The sequence below is a fragment of the Rhinolophus ferrumequinum genome, chromosome 6 (genome assembly GCF_004115265.2).
Source record: "Rhinolophus ferrumequinum isolate MPI-CBG mRhiFer1 chromosome 6, mRhiFer1_v1.p, whole genome shotgun sequence".
In the NCBI taxonomy this organism is placed as follows: domain Eukaryota; kingdom Metazoa; phylum Chordata; class Mammalia; order Chiroptera; family Rhinolophidae; genus Rhinolophus; species Rhinolophus ferrumequinum.
Window position 1 is genome coordinate 10044980 of NC_046289.1, and position 25562 is coordinate 10070541.

Consider the following 25562-nt stretch of genomic DNA (forward strand, 5'->3'; position numbering starts at 1 on the left):
AAGGAATTTAGGGCGTGGGGTGCAGTGGAGGCACTTGGAGGGGGCAGAGGGTGCTGCTGGCCCCTGACCCCAGAAATAGTGCTAGGGGTTCCTCATCCCTGATCCTAGGTCTCTTTCCTAAGCTTCGCCTCCCCAGGGGGAGGCACTGATGCTGTTTGGCTCAGGATTGGGAATCCACAGAGCGGAAGCAAGAAGTAGGAATACCTGGGTCAGGCTTGAACCACAAATGCCCATATTCCAAGAGTTCCAAGAGGGACAAGTGTCCCAGGAGGGGTTGGGGAGCAGCGGTATGCTGAAGCTGGCTCTTGCCAACTCATGCTGACTCATACCAGCTTGAGAAAGCCAAAGGTGTACATCTCCCAATTCCAAGTTTAGTGCTGCCAAGTATTAGGTTGGTGCAAAAGTAATTGCAGTTTAAGAGGTTAAAAACAATTGCAAAAACCACAATTACCTTTGCACCTCCCTAATAGCTTGAAATCAATAGAAGCTTGTTTTTCTCCAACCCAGAGAGCCAATTACTGAACATTATCAAAACACCATTGATTAGAGGAGTGGGGACATCAATTGGCAGCCTAGAACATGTACTGGGCAGTAAAGCTCATCTGCTCCACAGTCTACTTGTGCTGATAGGGAAACTGAGTCCCAGAAAGGGGCAGGGAGTGCTCAGGGTCACACAGGAAGCTAATACACAGCTGGGTCCAGACCTCCAGCCTCTTGCTTCCCAGGCTTGGGCTCTGCCCATTGCACATGGGCCATCTTGAAACCCAGGGTTGGGGTTCAGGTCCAGTGTGCTCTGGGTGTCAGGGAAGTCAGTCTGCATAGCTATTTACATTTCTGGATTGCTGTTTGGCTCACTGGCCTAACTCCCTCCATTCTGCACATACCCCAGTCCCACTCTGTCCCAGACCGTGGGCTTGGGGCTCCTGAGACGTGTGACACTGGGCCTTCCCTCCTAGGACAACAGCGTCATACACAGATGGTTACACTATGGCGTGAAACCTGCTGTAAGGGGGAGAGCAGCTGTAGGAAGCACAGAAGGGGGCATCTAACTCAGGCTGTGGGGGATGGGGCACAGGTGGGGGCTCAGGGAAGAAAATGAGGATGGACAAGTGGCAGCCGGTGAAGGAGACATGGACCACCATGGGCAGTGGAAGTTGAGCTCAGCATGTTTAGAGAATTAGGGAAGCTTGATTTGATGCAGCCGGCGTGTGGGGTGATGGGAGTGGAGGAGGAGCCAGGAGTCTGGCCATCAATGGTTTGAATACTGAGTTTTTATAGAGAGAGCTGGGAGGGATGGGAGACTGGATTGGAGGGGGCAGGCTAGGGGCAGGGGGACCTTGGCATCTGCTGCATTTGTGTAGGGACCAAAGGGCGAGGCTGTAGATCAGCTCATGGACTCCCCAAAGTGGGACTGGCATGACTTACGTCCACACCTCCAGACTTAGCAGGGTGCTCGGACATAGATGGTGCTAAGGAATGGTGGATACACGTCTCCTCCCTCCTGTCCCCGTCTTGTCTGCTCAACACCAACACCTGGTGGTACTTTTCTAGGCCTTCTCCCTTGAAGCTGGCACAGGGCTGGGCGCGCACTGGCAGGCACTGGGTGGCCAGCCAGAACAGCCAGTTGGTATCAAGCTCCTGGGCCAGCAGTCATTGGGAATGGTATCTGGGGCATGGTCCCCTTCCATCCTCTGTCCCAGGCGGCACCTGCACGGAGGAGCGGGAGGCTCGGGCCTTGTTGAGCGTGCGCCTGCGCTCCCAGCGGTGGATGGAGTCCTGCACCTCCACACTCAGTTGCCGGGTCACCGTGATCTTGTCGTAGTTCTTGATATGCTCCAGGGCCCCATAGGTGGTGGTCAGATAGTAGGAACCTGCCAACACAAGGGTGTGCAGGCTGAGCCAGGACCGACTCCCAAAGGGAAGGAGCCAGTTCTAGCCGCCCCGCCCCGCCCCGCCCACCGCTCGAAGCTCCACCCACCGCTGCTGCCACGGAGGCCGACAGCACAGCTACCTGCGAGCTTCAGGCAGGTGCGCGCTCCACAGCCCACGAGCTTCCTGAAGTCCAGCCCGGAGCTCTCAGGCCTTGCGCATTGGCTTCCCTTCGGGATGGAACTCTTGCTTATTTTTCAAATGCTGTCTTACATTTTAAAGGATACACAAAAAACTGACGTGGATGTTTTTAGGGTGGGAAAGGGGTGGCTGGGAGACATGGGTGGGCAGACTTCTCACTGTATGTGTTTATATACACACACATATATAAGCATACACAGCGATATACACGTCGTATTTAATAATTTTAAAAAGATGTAGATGGGCTAGCCCGGTGGCTCAGGCGGTTAGAGCTCCGTCTCCTAACTCCCACCGGTTCGATTCCCACATGGGCCAGTGGGCTCTCAACCACAAGGTTCAGTTCAACTCCTCGAGTCCTGCAAGGGATGGTGGGCTGCACCCCCTGCAACTAGTAACAGCAACTGGACCTGGAGCTGAGCTGTGCCCTCCACAACTAAGACTGAAAGGACAACAACTTGACTTGGAAAAAAGTCCTGGAAGTACATACTGTTCCCCAATAAAGTCCTGTTCCCCTTCCCCAATAAAATCTTAAAAAATAAATAAATAAAAAATGTTTGAGAAGCACTAGCCTCGTTGAGAAGACCCCTCAATTTAGAGAGAGGAAGGGTGACTTCCGTGGGTTCCTTCCCACTCACCAAGCCTCTTTCCCCAGCCTTTTATGTGTCAGGACAATGATTTTTGAAATGAAGTTTATTTTCCTAGTTACCTACCCAACTCTCATTTTCCCTTTCTTCCTAACTCTACTGAGCTCTCCTTTTTTGGGGGTGAAACAACATTCAACTAAAAATGCTCATTTCCCAAACTCCCTTGCAGCTCAGGGTAGAGGGCAGGAGATCCCCTTCTGGCTACTTAGATGTAAGTGGAAGTCCCCAGGTGGGACTTCCAGGAAAGCCTTTTGAAAGGGACAGACTCAGTTGCTATGTCCCTTCTGGTTTTTGTCCATCCCATTCCTCCTGCCTGGAATACAGAGGTGAGCCCAGAGGCACAGCAGCTGTTTTGTGATCAGAGGTAACAGGCACAAAGACAGAGGCCCATATCCTAAAGAACAATGGAAAGAACTGGGTCCACGATTTCCTAATGGCAGGGCTAAAACCTGCCATCATTATCAGTTGCTTACCAGAGGACTTCTTGATTCAAGAGACAAAATAGCCCCTCACTCTGATTTAAATCATTATTAGTTACATCATGAGTTATTTGCAGCTTAAAGCATTCCTAACTTACATTGGCTGAAGCTGCCTACATATACCTACAAAGCCCTTAATCAATATGGGAAAATTCACATCCTGGCTGAAGTGGGTGGGGGTTGGGGAGTAAGATAAAGGGGTTTATGGCCATAGGATTGCTCACCCTGTCATAGCAGTGTAGGAAAGAGACAATTTTTTTTTTTTTTATATGTCAAGGCCAGCAAGGAACTTGGTTTGATGTCCCTCATCAGAGAAGGGCCAGTAAACCACTCATGTGTCTCGTTTCCCAGCGGAGCTCAAAGCCGGCGTGTGCCACGAAGCCTTCCCTGGGGACTCCGCCCTTGCTGCCCGAGAGTCCCTGTCCTCTAGTTGCCATGCCTTGATGGGCCTGTTTCCCAGTTGTGATCATGTCTCCCTGGCTAGGAACGGAGGGGCTGAGTGCAGCGCTCGGATGGAGAACCCAGTGCTGGAGTTAGAGAGCAAGATCTAGGTCTGCCTTTCAGCAGCCAGCTCTGTGATGTCTAGTGAGTTCGAGCCTCCCTTTCCTCACCTGCAAATCCTAGTGTTGTTGTGAAAAGTAAATGAGATAATACACGTAAAGTGCAGTGCTTAGGTGGCCTAAGGGAGGTGCTCTGGGGCTTCTCACCGTCTCAGGAGAAGGGGGAGGAACTCCAAGCTCTGCAGCTCACTCCTCCTGCTCAAGCCCTGCTACTCCAGAGCTCAAGTGGCCCTCGCGGCAACTTCCCTTTGACTGGGGTCTCTGCAGTGCCTGCGAGGACCACTAGGTGGCAGACGATCCCTCCCACTGAGAGGTTTGGAGCTGGTTGTCCTCTTTGGGTAGAGAGTCCTATTTCTCCAACATTTATAGGAAAAACTCACTGCCCCTGTTAAGATATTAGCCCACCATGGCCAGATGTCAGCCAGCATGGACAGTGGACATGGGTGAAGGAGTCCATGAGGGTGCTTCTGGGAGAGGCTTGGATTTTGAGCTGGCTCCAGCCAGGTGCAGCAGAGAGGCCTGGGTATCCCATTGGCTCCATAATTGCCCAGAGTGGTAGGATTTGCAGAGAGAGGCTAGAAGGGGGCTGGGCTAGAAAGGGCCATCAGCCTAACGTTCAGATCCTCTCTACTTCTGATCTCTGCTGACCTTCGCACACAATATGCTTGCTGCAAAGAAAACGGGACCCAGTCCCTGGTCCTTTGCCAAATTAAAGCATGTAGAACCAGTTGAAAAAACATGAAGGTCCCAAAATACACAGACTCTGGAATCTGGCTTTTGGGCTTTTTGTTGAATGCAAAACTGTTTGTTCATATGAACTGTGAAACACGAGAAGGCCAAGCACAGCTCCATCTCTCCTTCTGCCCTCAGCTACCTCTACAGAATGCTAAAACACCCAGACAGTTTGAGAACCCCAACTCTAGCCCAACACTTCCCAAGACAGAAGTTCAGGGACTTGCCCAAGGTCTCCAGCCAATGAGCCTCCATACTGCTCTTTTTACTACATCTTGTTAGTTCTCCTCTTAGGTTTGAGCAACTGAAGTTCTCAAGACTGGGGACTCCCTGAGGGCCTACCCTGTCCCATCCCAGGCACCTCTGAGCTCTGCAGAGAATCAAGGGCAGGCACTGGCCAGCAGGACTCCGCCTCCCCGGCCCCTCCCCCTATAGACAGGCCCGTCTTTTTACTGCACCTCAGGGGCCTTGGTGATGAAGCACCAGTGTACCCTCACCAGCTGGACAGGAGAGTGAAAGCAGGGAAACACAGGATCGCCAGCCTCCTCACACTCTGTCCCTCTGTCCTTGGGCCCAGATACTTCTAGATGGAGGTCTGCCAGCTGGCCAACTTGAAGGGTGGGAGCCCCTGGCCAAGATGGAGACCCCCAAGTCATTTTGTAACCGGAAGCGAACACCTGTGAGGCTAGGCCTGTCCTGGGTGCTGTGACCCCCACTCTGGCTATTGGACTAGGAACAGAGAGGTGCAGGAAGGCACCCACTGGGACCACCCTATCTCCTGGTGTGTGTAACATGGTGTGAGGTCTGTGTCCTGGCCCGTGGGCAGGGTCTGACGCTGCTGTGGGCGGGCACGGCTGCTGGGAGGGCGGTGTGTGGCAGCCTGGTAAGGCTCTGCCTGGCCCCAATCTTTCCTTTCAGCAAACATTCCACGCATTCCTTCAAAATCTCCCCAAGGGGCCAGAGGTTGGGGTCTCTGACTACTAAGTCTAACCAAGGGCAGACTACAGAGTGTTGAGGCAGCTTTGGGTCAGAAACTCTGAACAGTTGAAGGCCTTTAGGCATTTATTAGTACGTTCGCTTGTCTCAAAAACACTTACTATAGCCCAGAGTAAGTCAGTGCTCCTGCCTGGAGGACCTCCCCTTTCCCACCCTAACCCCATAGGCTTTGGGATCGTGGAGAAGGGTCCCAGGAGGTCACGGCAGGATGGGGTGGAGGAGGCAGGTCCATAAGGAGACAGTAGCTGAGCCAAGGATGTCCCTGTCCTGTCCCGCTTGGCCGCTCTGCCTGGCTTGGAGCGCCATTTGGCTGCAAGGATTCCGGCTGAGTAGGAGTCATGACACAAGGGCATGGCTGCCACTCCAGCGTGACACAGCTCAGACCACCGGCAGAGCCCCAACATCTCACTCCATCCTTTGTCTCTAAGACTCTATATAACAATCCTGTGGGGTCAGGGCCGATCCTTTAATGGGATCTGTAAATGATTTATTTCCAGGAAAATCAGCAACACAGGCCCATTGTGGACAATTTGGAAAACAGACAAAAAGTAACGAGAAGGAGCTCTGCGCTCAGAGACTCCCTTGTCATTGGAGCTCTGTCCTGCCCCATCGCTCTATCCTTCCAGCCTACTTCAGGTATTCTCAAGATTCACCAGATGTGGCCAGATGGGAAATGATCTTGTTCGCTTGTTTGTTTAATCTGTTTAAGGTCTGACCCCCCGACCCCCATCCCCACACACTGGAATGAGGGTTCATGAGAAAAGGAACCTGCTATACCTGGCACAAAGCAGAAGCTCAGTGAATATCTGTGGAATGAAGGAGTACATGGCCTTTGTCCAGGTACCTATTACGTCTTAGTGCTTTTCTTATTGATTTATAAGAACCTTTTACATATTAAGGCTCTTAATTCTTGGTGTGCTGATTTATGAGAACCCTTTCCCTTGGTTTACTGTTAGTATCTCATTCTATTCATGGTACTTTTAGACATGTAGAAATTTTGACCTTTTGCGATTACATGTGTGGTAGCCACAGACCACAGTTAATATTCCTGCTGAGAGTGCTGGGGGGCTGCTGTACTTTTCAGGGGGCTAGTCCTAGGCAATGGGGTGCTCAGAGCCACCTGGATGGAGCCTCCTTCCCTCCCATTCCCTTCTATCTTTTCTTCCCCCAAAGGCTAATGGGGCCTGTGGGAGACAGGTCAGTGTTGTCTGAGTTCTCTGCCCAACCCCTCAACCTCGTGGTGCTTCCACGTGCACGCTCAGGGCTGAGAAACCAGGAAGGAAGGCCCGGGAAGGCCTGAGGTGGAGGCCCCAAAGTGTGTGGTACAGAACGGGACATTTATTCATTTTCATGAGACTATCATCTTCACCTGGCTCACCTTGCTCTGCAGCCCAAGTGCCTCACATGCAGCCTGGCACACAGTAGGGGCTCACTGAGTCGCTGCTGGATGGATAGACGAATGGGTGAGTGTATGTTTGGATGCGTGGGTAGGCATGTGGGTAGATAGATGGATGGGTAGGTGGGTGGGTGGATAGATGAGTGGATGAGTGGATGGATGGATGGATGGATGGATGAGTGGATGGATGGTAGGTGGGTAGAAGAATGAACAGATAGATTAGTAGATGGGTGGATGGATGGATGGATGGATGGATGGATGGATGGATGGAGTGGGCAGCTGATAATCACTGCTGAAGAAAGCTTGGCTTCTACTGAATCCCTATACCCTCTAGAAGACAGGTTGTTACAACTGCAGGAAAGTTTTAACTATGGAGGAGAAAAAAAATAGCTCCAGAGGTCTGAGGGAGCAAACCAAAGTTATACGTGATAGTAAACTTTATAGCTTTACATGTTCCCCTGAGCTTTCAAGAACTCACAGAACTGTCACCCCAGAGACTGATGATTCATGGTAAAAATGCAAACAGATGCAAAGAGGGTCTCTTTATCTTAAGAACTACGAAGTCCAAAGGGGCCACTCAGGGCCTGAGAGTCTCCTTTTCATCCTTTTAGGCTGATGTCTTAGAGGACAATTCGGGGCGCCCTCAGAGCTGACTCCTAGGTTGGTTGTACCTCAGGGATTCTTGGTGAAGGGATGGCTGAGGCTAAGTGGGTGGGAGGAAGGGGTGGGAAGGAAGAAAGGGGAAGGGAAACTTAAGTGTGGGTAGAGCAGATCATACCACTGCCGTTTACCCATAGCATGAACCTCCACCCACTGACAGAGGACGTGGCCCAGGGTTGAATGAGCAAGGGGCGGAGAGGTCCCCGGGCCACCCCTGCCTGAGAACTGACCATCACTTCCTGTTCAGACTCCCTGTGGGTGCTACTTCAGCCTTAACTTTTATGCTACTAGCAACGGCTGTTCCCTCTGTGAAGAATGCCTTTCCCCTTCTTTGTCTGACTGGTTCCTATTCAACCTTCAATGCTCAGCTCAGGTATCACCTCCTCCAGAAGCCTTCCCTGACTGCCCAGTCTGGGTAACAAGCCCTCCCCTCTGGGCTTCCCACCATTTCAGCACATGTCAAGCAGTGGTGACACGCTGTCTCTACTGGTCTAGATCTGCTGCTCATCTGTGAGCTCCCCCAGGACAGGGCCTGTGTCGGGCCCTGTGTTGTGTTCCCAGGGCTCAGTGGAGTCTGGCATCCAGGAGGTTCGCACTGGGCTGCCCAGCGAGCCCCTGGTGTGGCTGGGTGGGGTGGGGTACGATGGGCCCCATGGCCCGGAGATGGGCTGGGGCTGGTGACTCACCCTCCCCCAGCTGCAGGGCGGGGTCCATGAGCTCCATCATGTATTCCACGTTGAGGAGCATCTCCGTGAGGTTGCTGCGCGCCAGCACATACATGAGCACGGGCAGGAAGTCGTCGGCCCCGTAGGACTTCCCTGGGAGGAAGGAGACACGGTGGGTGAGAGCGAGGCTTTCCTTGTGAGCCGTCACCTGCCCAGGGGAAGGAGAGGCGGTTTGCTGGGCGGGGGATGGTTACCCCTGGAAGAGAAACCTTCCTGCTTTCTCATGATTCTCAGGATGGGGGCTACCCTGGAACCAGACTTTTTGGGGTGGTCTGAGACACGGCCTTGGCTTAGGAAGTAGGAACCAAGAAAGGTGCCCTCTGCTGGGTGGGCAAGACCCAGTCCCTTCCTTTTCCCCAGCTGTTCTCCCTCAACACCCCTTGCTGCTTTGCTTGACAGTCAAGTTCACATCACACTTATTCATGGACCCGCCCAGAAGCAGCAGTCTGTCTGATGTTGCTGGCCCTTTTAACCACACGTCTTCCTCAATGAATGAAAGCCCTCCCTCAATCAATGCTACAAAGTCAGAAACTCCACCATTCAACCTTCGTTCTTTGGGTTAAGCAGTGCCCTTTCCCGAGGGTTTCTTTGAAAATGCCTCTGAAAGGAAGATCTCATCACTTCTGCTTTTGTGGGAAATGTTCACAGGGCTCAGAACCTCCTGACAGGAATGGGTGCCTTGGGGAAGAGAAGAGGGGAAAATGGGCCTAAAATACATCTTCCCAGTTTGGCTCTGAAGACTGACGACTATATGGCAACACACAATCAAAGGTTGTACCTAAAGAGCAAGAATTCCTGCAGAATTCCTACAGAATCTTCACGAAGTCCCTCACTTGGCCTCTTACAGCAAAAATGTCCATCAGCTGATGAATGAATAGACAAAATGTGGTCTACCCATCCATGGAACATTATTTGGTAATAAAGAGGAACAAACTACTGATACATGCTATGACACAGATGAACCTTGAAATCATTATGTTAAGTAAAAGAAGTCACAAAAGACTACGTGTTATACACATTGCATGATTCCATTTATAGGAAATGTCTAGAATAAGCAAAGCCTTAGACACAGAAGTAGACTAGTGGTTGCCAAGCCTTGGGGGAAGGAGGGAATGGGGTGTGAGTGACCACTAACAGGTACAGAGTTTCTTTTTGGCATAAAAAATATTCTGGAATTAAAGTAGTTTGGGTCACACGATTTTGTGACTACACTAAAACCACTATGCTGTTTTTTAAAAACGTATGTACATACTCATATATAATAACATAATACATATCACACACACACACACACACACTTTATCTGGATTACTGAGTTTTTTGGCACTTCCTTAAATTTTGTATCTGAAGTGAGCGCCTCATTCGCCGCACCCAAATCTGGCCCCCTGGATGGTGCTTAGGGCAGTGGCTGGCACGTAAGTGTTTGGTAAGTGGCAGCTATGACAAGTGGACATTCGTGTGGGGCTGTGCACACAGGGAGACAGAGGAAGTGAGTCAGAGCTGGTCCCAGCCCTCAGGGCCCTCCCAGTTTAAGGCCAGTAGCCATGCCAGGGACTGATTCCGGGGGTCATGGACACCCCTCCAAGGAGGGTCTTGTGTCCTTTAGCTGCTCAGCCTCATTCTAGCCTGGAATGAATGCTGGAGACTACTTTCCTCCTCCTCCCCCATTGTCCAATCTCTCTTTATTTTCATAGTAACAGAACTCACTTGAAGCTGGGACATGGTCACCCAAAATAAAGACCCACTTCCCAGCATCCCTTGCAGCTAGGTGTGGCCACATATCTCAGTTCTGGCTAATGGGATTCGAGGAGGAAGTGATGTGTTCAGCTTCCAGGTCATGCCCTTACAAGGGAGGAGCATGCCCTTAAAAGGGATGGAGAAAACCCTGGGGACGGTGGAGGGATAAGAGAGAAGCTTGGTTCTCTGAGGATCTTGTAGAAGAGAGAGGTATCATACCAGCCTACACTGGTACATGAGAGTGAAATAAATTCAGTTTTGCTTAAAATCATTGTGTGTGTGTGTGTTAACAGCAGTCTGAGCTATATCCTAACTTCTACAGACTGTGAGCTGCAAATCTCAGTACAAAGTGCTCCCAGTTGGTAGTCACAATAGCTAGACCATGGTGCACCTGCTCACTCATTCATTCATTCATTCACTCACTCACTCACTAAACTCTTTTATAACCACTCTGTCCCTCAGATCTGATTTTTCTGGATTCCAGTGGGGAGCAGGAAGATGTAAACAAAAGAAATGATATAAAAAAGCTGCCAAAAAAAGGTGGGAGCTCAAGTTGAATTTCGCAGCCCTTCTATATATGAGGAATATATATATATATATGAGCCCTTCTATATATGAGCCCTTCTAAATAATGAGGAATTATTTCCCCATTAATTATTTCCCACTGCCCATGTCTAGTGCCTTCACAGGGTGCTGGTCACACCCCAAGAAGCGTAAACCAGCACTGCCTCAGTGGGCTCTGGGTGGACTTGCGTGTCTCCACATCTCTATTCATCCTTCTTTGGTTTTCCAGAGAACAGTATGCCTGTGGCCTGCCTTCCCTGCTACACTCGGTTTCTACATCTGCAAAATGGGGCCAACAACGCTGGCCCTGATGGCCTGTCAGGAGAGAATAAAAATGAGAAAAAGAATATGAAAGCGATTGGACCCCATAAAGTGATATGGAAAGGTGAGCTCTTACTGACAACTATGTTCCGCTTTCTCAAGTGGCCTCAGTTTTCCCACCTCTAAATGAATAGGCTGAAGGGGTTGGTAACACAAAGCACTGAAAAGCAGAGTCAGACAGACCCGCAATATTAGTCCCAGTGTACTACTTACTACGTAGCTGTGTGACCTTGGGCTCATTGCTTTCCCTCTCTGAACCTCCATTTCTAGTCATGTGTGAACTGACACAAAAAATATGACATCCTATGGGTTTTTGTTTTTGTTTTTTAATTCACCACGTATTATTCCTACTCCACCGACTTGACCAGAATTTCTCTGGTGACAATTCTGTGAAATATTTACATGTGCTCCCATGGAAATACCCACTAAAGAAGATTATCCATTCTTTTTCCAGCTCTGTGTTCTGAGGCCCGATGTTTCAAGGTTCCTGTGTCTTCCCTGCACAGAATTAGTTAGTTTTGGAGCAAGCCTTCCCATAAACCTTTACGAGCCTGTGACATGACTAAAGAGTTCCTCGGGAAAGATTATTTTGTGCTTGGAGTTGTTTTTCATATTTATAATTTAATTATTGGCATTCTGCCACACCAGAGATTCTTTTCTTGTTTGATTTATGAGTTAGGGAACAAGGTGAGTCCAGCAGCACAAATGTGAAACAAAGTCGTGCCTGTGCCTTTTGGAATTCACCTATAACTCATGCATTGATTTAGAGCTGACTGAATTTTTACTTTGCTTTCAAGAACATCCTTTTTTTTAATGTTATATTAATAACTCACCAAGGGATGCAATCAGGCAAGTTAATTTGCTTTTAAGCAGTGGTTCTCAACCAGGGTGATTCTGCCCTTGAGGGGCCATTTGGCAGTGTCTGGAGTCACATTTTTGGTTGTCAGAACTAGGGTGCTGGTGCTACTGGCATGAAGCCCAGGGATGCTGCTACACATCCTACAATACACAGGGCAGCCCTCCACAATAAAGAATTATTCAGCCCCCAAATGTCTACAGTGCCAAGGTGAGAAACCATGCTTAAAGGGACAGTGACTTTCAGCCAGGACGGTTCAGCTCGGGCCCCAGGTATGAAGACATAGAGATGGGGTCGTGGGGGGCTGTGGATCTGGGCAAGTCCTTCACCCTTTTCTTCTTCCCATGTTCTTCTTGAGAAGCTTGGCTGATTATCAAGGAAGGGCTTTGGAGCCCATCTCCTTGGCTCCCACCACGTGGTGTTCAGTCACTCCACTGCAGGGGACTCCCACCTACCTGTGAGCACCTCCTGTCCATCTCCCCAGGACACAGAGCATGGCACGGTGCTGGGTGAATGAATAAATGAATGAATGGATGAATGCTGAGCTCCCAGCAAGGCCTCAGAGTCTTTACCTTGACACTGAGTCAGAGGGGACTCTAGAGAGACTCCAGGAGTCCTTCCCTAATCAGGGGCCAAGCCAAAGTACTTATCATCTCTCCCTGGAAATCCTTGCTGGGACCTCCCCATTTCCATCATGGGGCTTACTTCCCCCCCAGTGCATAGGTGCCAGGCCTAGGAGTCCTTCTCTTCCTCTGGGGCTCTGTCCCCCATGGCGACTCAGACCAGAGCCCAGGTAAGACTTCCTTCTGACTGCTTGCTGCACTCACCCTTTGCTTTTCCTCCCTCATCTCCCCTAAGCCTACCGTCCCAGCAGGGTCTCTGTCCTTTGATCTACTCTGTCTACTAACTCATCTCCTGTGAATACAGCTCCGATCATGCTATGTCTGTTCTCAAGAACCATCAGTGGCTCCCCAGTGCCTAGAGAATCAAGTCCAGACCTCTTACTTTGATGTTCAGGGCCTCCCACCACTGGGCCCACAGATACTTGTCCAGAATGACTGACCCTCCTGTCCTCCAGCCACATGATCCAGTCGATGGCCTCAGAATAGGTCACCTGCCTTCCTGCCCCTAGGCTTTTGCCACACTCACCAACCTGGCAAGCCTTCCCCTTGCCTTCCACAGGCCTGAGCCTTCCATTGCCCTCACAGCACCAATATTGGTGTGACTCTTTAAAGATGGAAAGCATATTTTATAAACATATCAATGAATTCCTAAAATTACTTTATGAGGCATGTTAAGAGTCATTTGTGCCTACTTGACAGATGAGGAAAGTGAGTCTCAGAGAAGTTAAGCTTCTTGTCTAAGGTTACGTGGCTAGGATGTGATGAACAAAGACTTGAATCTAGCTTTTTTCACCCATAATTCCATGTTCCTGCTACTTCAACACTCTTCCTTCAAGGTCCGCCTCCTCCATGAAGCTCTCCTGGACCACCCCAGCTAATGGTGCATTCTACACTCTACTTCACAACTTTCAACTCAGAACATTCTGCCTCTATCAACTTCCCACATAACATTCCACTGTGCTGAACTGCCAAACTCCATTCCCTGAACTCCACAGACACTTTCACTTCTCTATGCCTTTGCACACACTGTTCCCTCTGCCTGGAAACACCCTTCTTACTTTTCTCTTATTAACTTTTCCTCATCCTCTTCCACATCCTCAAGCACAGTTGGACGGCTCCTGCTCCAACTCCCATTTACCTTGACAATTTCAGTGCCGGCCCTTTCCCTTGGGCTATGAGCTCCCTAACAGCAAGGATGGAGGCTGTGTGAGCTTGGGCAAGTCACTTAACCTCTCTGAACCTCTGCCCCACCCCCAATCTCTTTGCAGTCCCTCGCACAGGGCTTGGGGCATAGGATGCAGACAGCAGATTGAACTGAGCCCCCCATGTGTTCCCACTGGGCACTACTCTGTCGTGCCCAGGGTTTGGGCCATAGTTGAGGATACTAGGATCTGCTTTGGGCCTTAGACAGTGGTGTGCTGCGAAATGCCAAACAACCGGCTCACCAAAGCAAAATGTAAGCCCTGATTTACAGTGTTTGCCAATTTCCATGGTTTAAATATTTGCACAACGGTCCACTTCAGCTTCTACCAACATGAATATGGAGTGGGGAAGAGATCCACACAATTAGCTCTCAGGAGCCAGTATGAGCTGGCTTAGCACATCAATGACCTTGGGTTCATTAAGTCCAACCTCATTGTGAGGAAACTGAGGCTCAGAGATGGGAGAAATTTACTCAAAGCCCCACAGCTGGTCAGTAGTGGAGCTGGGACTAGAATGTGGATCTCTCTTCCCTGATATGGCTGAGAAATGCCCACACCGGCCCTCTGACCTGATAGCTACTTGCAGACAAACAAGCTTCCTGCAGCATTTACAAGCACCAGCTTCCAGCCCATATCCCGGGGTAGTTAGGGCTGTATTCTCCTTCCCATGGAGCCAGGAGCCTAGGCCCGGGCTCAGCCTGCACGTAGTGGGGTCTCAGGCACTATGGGATGCTGGGGCACAGTTGCAAAAGAATTCTCCTGTGATGGGAATGAATATCTGTCGTTTGCGGATCAGAGAGCTCGTCCATCAGGCTGTGCCTCTGGAAGCCCCACTAGGCTGCAGCTTGCATTTCCTGGTGATTTCTGCCTTTTTTTTTTTTTTTTTAACCAAAGGCACATCTGTTTTCCATCTGCAGGTATGGGGGGAGCCAATCACATTTTTAAAGAGCTGACTGGGGGCCTTATGCATGTTTCATTGGCTGGGAGATTTTGGAGAGGGGAGAGCTCTCCAAAATGAGCCGAAGCGTGCTCACCTGGGTCATGCAGACTGAGGAACACTGCATTAGGAAACCCTCAACTCTGCCACTTAACTAGCTGAGTGATCTGGAGCTACTCACTCTGAGCCTCAGTTTTCTCATCTGAAAACTGGGATAATAAAACTCACTGTGTTACGTAGGGCCACTGTAAGCATCAAATAAGTTTTATCTTCTAGGAAGCATTATCTAAAAGAAGAGTTGGCAATTTTTTTTTTTCTGTAAAGGGCCAGATAGTAAATATTTTAATTCTGCAGGCCACAGGGTCTCTATCTCAACTACTCAACCCAGCCATTATAACAAAAGCAGCCATAGATACTGTGTAAATGAATGGATGTGGCTGTTTCAATAAAACTTTATTTACAAAATCAGGTGGCAGGCTGCGGGCCGTAGTTTGCAGACCACTGATCTAGAGGAAGGGTCTAAGCTTTCATCATAACTGTCCCTCCAAATTTGTTGAGTGGGCTTTATATTGATGCAACAATCCCACAGCAGCACAAGGCTCACAGCTGTGATTTGCTTTGGCCCTTATCCTCTACCGCAATTCCCACTTGAAGCCACTTCCTTTCTCCAGGAAATCTGAACCGAAGACCCCACGCCCCACTATCTAGGTTCAATGCCCTTATAATGGGCTTCCCTGGCCCATGATTGCAGAATGGAAAAACAAATATTATACATTAACTTGGAGAGGCCCCCCGCCCTGACCTGCCGACCTGGAAAGCAAACTCCTTCAACACTCCTCAGACCTCTACCCTGTTTTGTTTATCCTAGTGGCATGTTTCAGCATCTGAAGATATATTTTGTATTTGTTTCCTTGTTTATTACTAGCCTCTCCCACTAGAATGGAAGCTTTATGAGGAAACTACATGGTACTCACTGTTTATATCCAACGCCTCACCAGTGCCTGTGGTAGGTGTTGAATAAATATTTCTGCTAAGTGAATGACTGACTATCATTTATCACACTGAGCAGTTGTCGCCTGTTTAATGCTATGTTTCCACTTGAGTTGTGACCATCCTAAAAGCAGACACTGGGTTTTTCTGTCAGTCTCCATATTGTCAATAAATGTTTGTTGAATGAGTGAATCTATGTGACAAAAACAGGATGGCATGAAGCAGAGAGAATCCGGAACAGGAAGTTTTAAATTTACTTTGGCCGTGGAAGCCTTTTTGTTAAGGGGTATTTTATATCGAAGCTGGCTTCTCTGGGGGATTCCTTATGGGGGCAGCAGCGCTGGGCTGCTGTTTGTCTCCCCTGCAAGATGGCCCCAGCTATGTGGCCTCCAGAGAGCTCCCTGGAACTGGTTTGAAAACTACTGTGTAGCTCCCAGTTGCACAGGTGAAGGAACTGGAGCCTGGGGAAGAGAAATGACCGGTCGGAGGTCACTGACGTGAGATGGGAAGCTGCCCCTCTCTCCCACTGAGCCCACGAAGCTGCCCCATTTGGCTATTTGTTTTTTGTGTAGACGCTGCTTCAGTCTCAGTTCTGCTTTGAGCAATGCCACATTCCTGAGGAAATCACTCCAGGTCCCTGGGTTCCTCTTTGAAGAGCTCCGCCCGCAAGCCAGCCAGCCATGCAAGCTGTGGGCTCAGAGACCTGAAGCCAAAAGTCCCAGCCTGGCTAGGAAGGCATGAGGCCACCCACGACGTGGGCCCACCTCCTCTGACATCATTTCTGATCCCAGGACGCCCTGGATAGTCAGGAGCAGTGGTTTAGCACAGGACCTTGATCCAAGTCTACCATTCACCTGCTCAGGTATGACCCTGAGCATGGTGCTTAACCTTGCTGAGCCTCAGTTTGCTTGGCTATAAAATGGGGATAACAAGAGTGTTCACTCTCTGTGGGTAGTTGTAAGGGTTCAACAAGAGAGATGCAAAGTGATTAGCATGATGCCAGCTGGGTAATTGGTGAGTGAGAAATGTTAGACATCGTTATTACACAAGACAAGAGGGTAGTATGTTTTATAATCCGCAGACCATGACATCTTAAAGGGCCTGAACCCCATTTCTGTTGTGGGGTATAAAAGCAAGCTTTGGTTCACTTTCAGGCTTGGTCCAAATGTGTGCTCCCCACCTCTCCGCTCCCCCGTCTCTCTCTCACCTGGATGTCAACGTCCAGGGGCACCTAGAAAGTCTCCCTCAGCCTAGGTCCCTTAATGACTCTGGAGCAGAGCCCACTCTCCCCGCAACCCTCCTCCATTCAACTGGACTTACATGAGTGAGAAATAAACTTCTATCACGTTAGAGATGGCAAGGTTTATCTGTTATAGCTGCAAGTGTTTCCTTAACAAATTATCTAGCTAGCTACCTATCTATATCTGTTTCAAAAACAGCAGAAAGAAATCCACCAAAATACTAATCGCTTTTTCAACATTAAACATTACCGACTTTTGTCATCAGAAATCAGTTTCGATTCTTTACAACACAGATTTTTACAAACCAACGACCTGGCCTCCCTCTGTCCTTTCCACCCCCAGTCCATGTCACAGGCCTGTTTTCCATGCTCCTGGGGTCTCCCTCAAGTTTCCTTCTCCCATCGACCCCCAGCCTCTGCCCTTGCCTGAACCAGCTGCAGATTCCTAGCTGGTCTCTGCCAGGGAGGTGGAGGGCAAGAGGCCTGAGGGGCTCTGGGACTATGAGAAGACCCCTTTGGTCCCCACATCCAACCACCTGGCTGTGGGGTGCCCTGTGCCCCAGCATCAGGAGCCAGGTTTCATTTCCTGAAGTGGTGTATCAGGGTGTTTACGCAGACTACTGAAGGAACAGAAAGGAAAAAGGCAGACTATTGACCTTCACTGGTCTCTTGGATATGGCGGCTCTTTATGTCAGACGAAGGTTCTTTATGTTCTTTTAGAAAGAATCCCACATTTGCACACACTGCATTCCTCCTTCCTTCGCAACCTCCATCCCCCACCTTAGGGAGGCGTGCCTAGGCTTGAATCTGTTTCTCCGCAAGAGCAGGGCCAGCCCTGGACCAGTCCTGGTCTTAGACACTGAGGAGGTGGGAATAACATGTTTGTCAAAGTAATGCGAGACAGGACTCTAGAAGTTCTAATGCTGTCACCAAGTCTCATATGACATCCCCGAGAAAAACGGCTACAGGATGCTCCTGGCTACAGGATGGACGGCCAAGTTTATCCAAAGCCACTGTGGCCGTGAACTCTACACTCTGCCTGACCCAGGCCCCGAAACTTGTTACAGTGGAGGAAGCACTTGATAGGGATTCTGGAACTTTGGAATCTGTTCCTAGGCTGGCTGCTTGTTATAGAGATAAAAGCCCACGAGCTTTGGAGTGAGAAAGTTCTAGGTTTCAATTCTAGGCCCATCTGTATCATGGGCATAAATAGCAACTACCTTTCTGGAAAAGACAGCCTGGCCAGGTACCTCAGGCCTTGTGTCTCCAAGTTTAGCCCTTTGCCCGCTGTTCCAACAGGTCTCGTCAGCAGCCAGGCCCTTTTTTATCTTTGTCACAAGTGGGCCATGGGGGTACTGCAGGTTACTATTGCCAGTACCATGCAAAAGAGATGAGGGGGGTGGGCAGGGCGAGTGGGGGTGGGGGTGGGAGGGAAGGGCTGTTTTCTGCTTAGAGTGGGTCAGTGGTGGAGGGAGGCAGGACCCAAGCTGAAGGTCTGCCCTCCATGGGGTCGCCGACAGCTCCCAGGGCTGTTGATCTGCAGACCACACTTTCGCAAGCTGCTAGAAGCCTCTGGCAGGAGAGAGGTGTGAGTTGAATGCTTGGTGTAGGGGGCCTGGTTCTAAGATCATAAGATCACTGAGTATCAAAGTCAGAGGAGAATTTAAGAGTCAGTTGAGATCTGGCTGAAAATGCATAACCTCATCATGAGGAAATGTCTGACAAACACAAAATGAGGAACTTCCGTTAAAAATAAAAAAGTGGGGGGTGGGGAGAGAAATCTGTATTCCTATATGTCAATGTCATAAAAGACAAAGAAAGGTTTGGAAACGTTCCAGGTTAAAGGAGATAAAGGACACATGACGACTAAACATAATACCTGACCTTGACTGGATCCAAAAACCGGAGGAGGAAATGCTAAAAAGCATCAAGTGACAACCTTGGAATTCAGATGGTGGGTTAGTTAGATGAAAATATGGTATCAATGTAAATTTACAACTATGGTTCTGTAGGAGAATATCCCTATTCTTAGGCAAGTGTTTAGGGGTCAAGGGCCCAGATGAGTGTAACTTACCCTCATATGATTCAAAAAAGAAAATTAAGAATGCACAGAGAAAGCATACATGATAAAGCAAATGCAAAACAAGATACTAACAATTCACAAAGGATATGGACATTCCCAGTTTAATGTACTGTTTCTATTCTTGAAGTTTTTGAAGTCTGAAATTATTTCCAAATGAAAGCTTAAAAAAACACTAAAGAGTTTAGTAGCAGCACCAATTATTTCACACACAGTCCCATGCGGAACTGTGTGTAAAACCGGGACAGGGAGGTTGTCTGGGCTGAAGCCAGCATGGGGTCCAACCTGCCTTGTGGCCCTTTGGGGGCCACTGGGGTGCCTCCTGGAACCCAGCTTGGAAACCACTGAGAGGGTTCAGCCTCTACGTTGCTGGGAACGTGGTGGGGAGGCAGTCTTTCCTGCATGCTAATATTCACTGGACTCTCACACATACTTGGTTGCCTCCGATTCTCAAAATAGCACTGAGAGGTGTTCCCAGCCCCGTTTTGTAAGTGAGAAGACTGAGGCTCTGGCAGGTAAGTACCTCCTTGGGGCTTATGCCTTCTAGGTGTTTTCTATATGCTCTCCCGCCCCCTGCACTGAAGCTGGGGTTCAAATCCAGGCCTGTGAATGAAACCCAAAGCCCCTGCTCTTCTTGGCAGAACATACTTCCTCCCAGGGGAAGAAAATGAGGCTCTGAGTGGGGCAGCCCTGGGCTGCTAAGGGCAGCGCTGAGCTTGGGAGCCGCTGGACTCGCAGTCCAGTGCTCATCCAGCAGTGGGAGGAGAACATGATGTCTATAGGGAGCCCTGACCCCACCCTGAATTTCTGGCCTCAGAGGCTTCCACCTGGGGCTAGCTTCTGGATCATCAGAGAGATTCCAGCCTCCCTCCACCGAGGATGGGGAAACTGAGCGTCCCACTCTGGTGTGTTCTTTCACATGCTGTGCTAGGTATGCCCTCTCAAGCAATTGCTTTTCTTTTCTTTATTCTCTCAAAATCAGCCATTCTTCCCGCATTCCCTGCTTTCTGGTTTTCAGTAACGAAATTCACCATCGGCGAAATCATCGTGTTTGAAGTTACTGCCAAGAGATTGGGTATTTAAAAGAATTCTAGGAAGACCAAGCTTTCTGAGTAAACTGGGACTTGTTGAGAATCTCAGGCTTGAAGCTGTCTCCCCGATAACATCTCAGGGCCTGTACAGCCCTTGGCCCTGTATCACCTTGAGCCCCGCATGGTTCAGGGAGAAGTGACTCCCCCAATTAGAAGTTCAGACGGGGAAGGTCTGTGAAGGGGGCTTTGCCAGGGTGAGAGGACCTTCCACCATCCCCCAGGTCACATACTAACAATGCTTTCTGTTGGCCTGTGGCCGAACTGGCCTGTTTTTCTCTAAGGGAGATGGAGAGAAGCCCTCTTCTAACACAGCCACCACTGGTTGAGCCTGTGAGGTGCTGTGGATTGAGGTCGACATTTTACATCTGTTATTTCCAATATTCACAAGTGACTGATGGTGGCTTCTTCACCATTAGGGGTTTTAGTTTCCTCTCTTTGTGAAATCACTTCCTCAGGTGAGGAAACTGGGCCTTAAGGGGTTAAATAAATCATTCCTGGTCATGCAGGTAGTAAGTGACAGATCAGCAATTTGAACTCAAGCCAGTGTGGCTACTCTCCATTATCCTTCTCCTCTCCATTACCATGGCTGTCATGTACAGTTACACAGGTTGCTTACTGCACAAGACCATCCCACTGAAGGGGTGATTGGGGATACAATCCAGCCAGCGTCCTGTTCACTAAGGTGGGCATCGTGGTGCAGTGATGCCTGTTCTCGTTTGCCTGGAGGAGCGCTGTGATAAAAGGATCACAAACAGTCCCAATGAGTCCCTTTCCTATATTTGTACCCCTTGCAACGAGACTCTGCAGCTCTTCCTATCAGGAGGGGAAGTCTAGTTCATCACCCCTTGATTCTGGGCTGGTCTTGCGACTAAACAAGTCAGTGCAATATGTCAGAGCGGTGTCATGCCTTCCAAGCCCAGGCCCTCAGACGCCTCGCAGGTTTTGCTTGTTCTCTTGGACCACCAACTACTGCCATGGGCACAAACCCGGGCTAACCTGCCAGAGAATGAGAAATGCATGGCCCTGTCACTCCCATTCCAGACCAGTCAACAGCCAGTCAATCACCCAACATCTGAGCAAGGCCACCCCAGACCAGCCAGCCTCTGAACAATCCCCTCTGACCGCAGACCCACGAGCTGGCCCCGCCGCGCTCAGGCCTGCCTGAGCAGACCAGCACAACTGCTCAACCGACTTGTGAGCAATAATAAATGCTAAGTGATTTAGGTGGCTGTTACGGGGTGAATTGAGTCCCTCCACAATTCTTATGTTGACATCCTAACCCTCAGTACCTTGGAATGTGACCTTATTTGGAACAGGATTGCCACAGATGCAATCGGCTGTGATGTGGTGACACCGGAGCAGGGCGGGCCTTAATCCAACATGACTGGTGCCTTTATGAAAAGGGGAGGTTTGGACACAGACGTGCTCACAGGGGAAATGCCATGTGAAGACGGGAGTTGTGCTGCCACAAGCCAAGGAACTACCAGAAGCTGGGAGAGGCCTGGAGCACATCCTCCCCTAGAGCCTTCAGAAGGAGCATGAACCTGCTGACATGTTGACGTCAAACTTCCAGCCTCCAGAACTGTGAGAAAATACATTTCTGTTGTTGCAGTCACCCAGTTGGTGGTACTTTGTTACGGCAGCCCTAGGAAACTAATACAGCATCTTTTCGTAATTCACACAAAGGCTTGGTATGGGCTGGCTTCCTTGCCGGCCTTCGGCCAACCATGGCCTTCCTCCTGGTGCCCAGGTAACCCCTGAGAGGTGCCCAGCAATTCCATCCCCGTCACGCCCAGTCCTGCCCCAGCAGGCCTCATCTGTAAAGACTTCCCTAGTGCCTTCCAGAGGCTCTGGAGGCCGTGGTAGGGGAGGAGTCCCAGACCCACTTAACGTCGCAGCCTGGAGAGAGCCCCGAGCCCAGGCCCCTCCGGCTGCCCACCTACCTGGGTTGCCGAGGGCCATGGAGTCATAGATGAGCTTACAGGTCTTGAGCAGGATGGAGATCTTCTTCTCGGGCGAGTAGGCCTTGTGCATGCTGGTAAACTTCTGCAGGATCTTCTCCATGATGGGCACCTCTGGCACACTGGTAGTTATGCCCAGGTCGGTGGTGGTGGTGGCCAGAATCACCAGCTGGTTGTCCTTGAGCTGCTGCAGCGAGCCGTCCTTGCTATGGATCTCATGCAGGCACGCGTTGATGGCTTCTTTCAGGGGCTTCAGGACACACTTGTACAAGGCGGATTCTATAATCGCTTCTGTAGGAGGGTGAGAGTGGGAGGGTGAGGACACCAGTGGCAGGATCCTGCCACCAGGCCTTGTTGCCTGACATTATGGCTATTACCATCTTCTGATCCCGGGAAAAATATATTCATAGCCCCAGCAGTTACACTTGAGAAGCCACACTGAGAAGCCACTTTCACAGGAGCCCTTGGGCTGACACATTACGTCCTAGTGTTTTTCACAGGGCCTGACACAGATGAAACTCTCATGGGGCTGCCTACTAGTTGGCAACTTCAGGGGGCACTGTTCACGTGGGAGTTGTGCAGTGTATAACCTGTGCAGCTGTACGTGGAGGGCCTGGATGCCCAGTAAATGTTTGGTGGAATTATTCTTGATGTCTCTCTTTCAATCTCAAATCTACTTGCTCTAGACTCAAGAATACAGAACCTGACTTCTCACAATTTCCAAGGCTACCCCCTTGACCTGGGCCACCATGCATCATCTCTTGCCTGACTTATGTTAGAAGTCTCTTGCTCTGGCCCTTTATAGAAACCAGAATAATCCTGTTAGGGCACATTTGACCATGGCATGCCTCCGCTCAAACCCTGTCAATGGCTCCCAACTCACGGACAATAGGAGCCAAAGTCTTCCCTGTGCCCTTCAAGGCTCTTCCGGGATCTGTCCCTGTGACCTGTCACTCACGAGCTTTCTCGCGCCCCTTATGCTCATGCTGCTCCAGCCATCCTGGTCTCCCAGCTGCTCCACCACCTGCCTTGCGTGCTCCTGCCTCAGGGCCTTTGCACCTGCTATTCCCTTGCCTGGAAAAGTCACTTCACAGCTATCCACATGGCTTATTCCTTCACTGTCCAAGTATCTTGTCCAAGAGGCGCCCTGATCGTCTAGTGGAGTGGGAGGCAGTCAGCTTTGACTTCCCAGCAACCCTGCAAGGCTCATGCCATTATCCTCACTCTACAGATGGGCCAACCCCGGCTCTGGTGATATGGGTCACACAGCTAGTTAGGATTTGAACCCATATCTACTTGACACCAGGGTGACGTTCGGCTGCCTTGGGTGACAGTAGGGAAATATTCTTGGGAAGTCTTTTTGGCTCTACCTTGTCCTCAGGGGAGGGTCTCAGCTGTTGTTTCCTCTAAAGCAAAAGGAGAGGGCTGTGGCCCAGCCAACCAGGGTTCCTTCATTCCTGAGAGACTTTGCATGTCCGGCACACACTGACTCTGGCCCTCAGCAGCCACACGTGTTAGTACTTCTTTTGCCTCAAATTGCTCCTTGTGACTTGTCTCCCCCATGAAAGTAGAAGCATCCTGAGGGAGGCGTCCCGCCCAACCAGTTATATGGGTTGAGGTTCTTCCACCATCTAACTGGGCAGAACTTGGCAGCACGAGGCAAAACAGCAAAGCTGTTAGTTGGATTAGTTTGGGGAAAGGGTGGCTTACCTAGGATGACCCCTCCGACCCGCCCAGCTCCCAGCCCGAGCCTGGGACTGCCCCTGCCCCCGCACAGGACTGCCCCCGCCTCCGCCCGCCCCCCCAGGACTGACCCAGCCCCTCCTCGGAGTGCACGGCGGGCTCCACCAGCGCCTTGAGCTCGGTGCTCTGCAGCAGGTAGCTCTTGAGCTGGGTCATCATGGTACGGATCTCCTGCAGCATCTCGGTGCTCGAGGCCTGGCGCGCCATCATCTCCAGGCTATACACTTTGTAGTCCTGCACCAGGTTGCCGAAGTACGAGGCCTTGTCCTGCGCCAGCTCCACCACCCTCTTGTACAGCTTGCGGTCGCTGGACAGGAACGCCTGGAAGACGCTGCTGAAGCTCACGAGGCTCAGGCGGTGCCGCGCCTTGCCCAGGATCATGGAGGATTTCTTCACGCTGGGGCTGCTGAACTGCTCCAGCTCTTCCTCCGTGCTGCTGGTGGAGTAGGAGTCCTGATCTGTGCCAGAGGCGGGCACTCCCACACTGTCCGACAGGGAGGCCAGGGAGCCCTTGAACTCTGGAGTGCTCTGGGGTGTATCACCAGCCTTGGCACGTGGGCTCTGAGTTCCAGCTTGGGAGGTGGGACTTTGGCCTTCCCTGGGTGGGCCAGGAGTGGATTTCTCAGGGGCTACCTCCTCCGCGGAGAGCTCCGCGCTCTCCAAGGGGCTGGGGAGGATCGAGGCCAGTTGTCGTGAGATCCGTTTCTTCCTGGGAGGCGGGACTGGGGGTTGCCTGTTCTTCTTTGGTAACTCTGGCCGGCTGCCCAGATCACTGGCTTTGGCCACTGCTTCCTGGACTTGCTCTGTGGTCCTCTGAGGCCTGTCCCCAGGACTGTCTGAGTTCCCCTGGGGAGGCAGGCTGAGAGGCGATACCCTGGACGGCCCCAGCTGGTCCCTCTCTGCCATCATGCCCCTGTCCACCTCCCCTGCACTCTGCTCCTCCAGGGACGCCTTCTCAGAGACTCGCCGTCTGGGAGGAGCAGCAGGGAGGCCCTTCTTCCCTGGTGCTGGAGGGGCGGGGGCCTGCTGCAAGGGGCTGGGTGTTGCCCTCGGCTTCATCTCTTCCTCCCTGAGGGGACCCAGGCCTGTTGGGGGGCATAGGAGCCTCTCGCAGGCTGTCATGGGTGGCTGGCTTGGATGGCCTGGGGGGCCTGGGGCATGGGGTGCCAGGTGAGGGGCAGGTGCCGGGGTTGCAGGAGGAAGACCCTCTGGAGGCGTGGAAGGAGCCACTGGGGGAGAACTGGGCAGAGGACTGGCCAGAGCTGGAGCAGGGGGCGGAGGAGGCCGGGCGGGGCTGGGGGGAGGCAGAGTGGGCTTTGGAGGAGGGGGCGCTGGGCGTCGAGGGGCCCACTTGGAGGTGGGTGAGGTAGCGTCAGAGGTGGGAGGCAGCGGGCGCGAGGGGCAGCTTCCAGGGGGTGGCAGGTCGGCAGGCAGGGTGCTGCCACAGTCCTCGATGAAGATGGGATTCACAAACCACAGGCGGTCATTTCCTATGGAGAGTTCAATTTCACAGGAGCAATTTTCCTCATGGGCAGCGGACCTGAGGCTGGACGCTGGGGGTGCTCCCGGGGCGGCATCTCTTGGGGGCTCTGCTGGGCTGCCTCCTGCTCGCTGGGGGTTCAGCGAGGAGTCCCAGAAGCCTGTAGAAAGAAGAGAGGAAGGTGTTCAGTCCTGGAGCTGGGCCCCCTGCTCCGCCAGGGGTGGTGTTGTGGGCAGCGAGGGCACAGGGCCAGGGGACGGCCGTCACCGCGTTTACTTCACGGCTCCCAGAGTTGTTTTCCCCTCTTGGACTGTTTTAAACTCTACCACCACTTCCTGCCTCAAGAGGGGAAGCCCCACGAGGTCCTCCCCCACAGTGCTGGGGTGGAGCCAGGGAGCGGTGGTGACAGGCTCGGCTTCAGCTCTGTACTTTGGCATGGGAGGGCCCACCATGGAGGGCACCAGGGACACAGGGT

At 51.2% G+C, this 25562-nt stretch overlaps 1 protein-coding gene across 1 annotated transcript in view; it reads right to left on the reverse strand.

The window, feature by feature from the left end:
- Window positions 1-25562, reverse strand: part of RIN3 (Ras and Rab interactor 3) — a 111220-nt gene that overhangs the window by 2407 nt on the left and 83251 nt on the right. The window contains exons 6-9 of the mRNA XM_033108117.1: window positions 23679-25247; window positions 21847-22155; window positions 8224-8355; window positions 1708-1871 (exon numbers count right to left, since the gene is read on the reverse strand). Of these exons, the coding sequence (XP_032964008.1) occupies window positions 1708-1871; window positions 8224-8355; window positions 21847-22155; window positions 23679-25247 (2174 nt within the window). The remainder of the gene's footprint in view (window positions 1-1707; window positions 1872-8223; window positions 8356-21846; window positions 22156-23678; window positions 25248-25562) is intronic.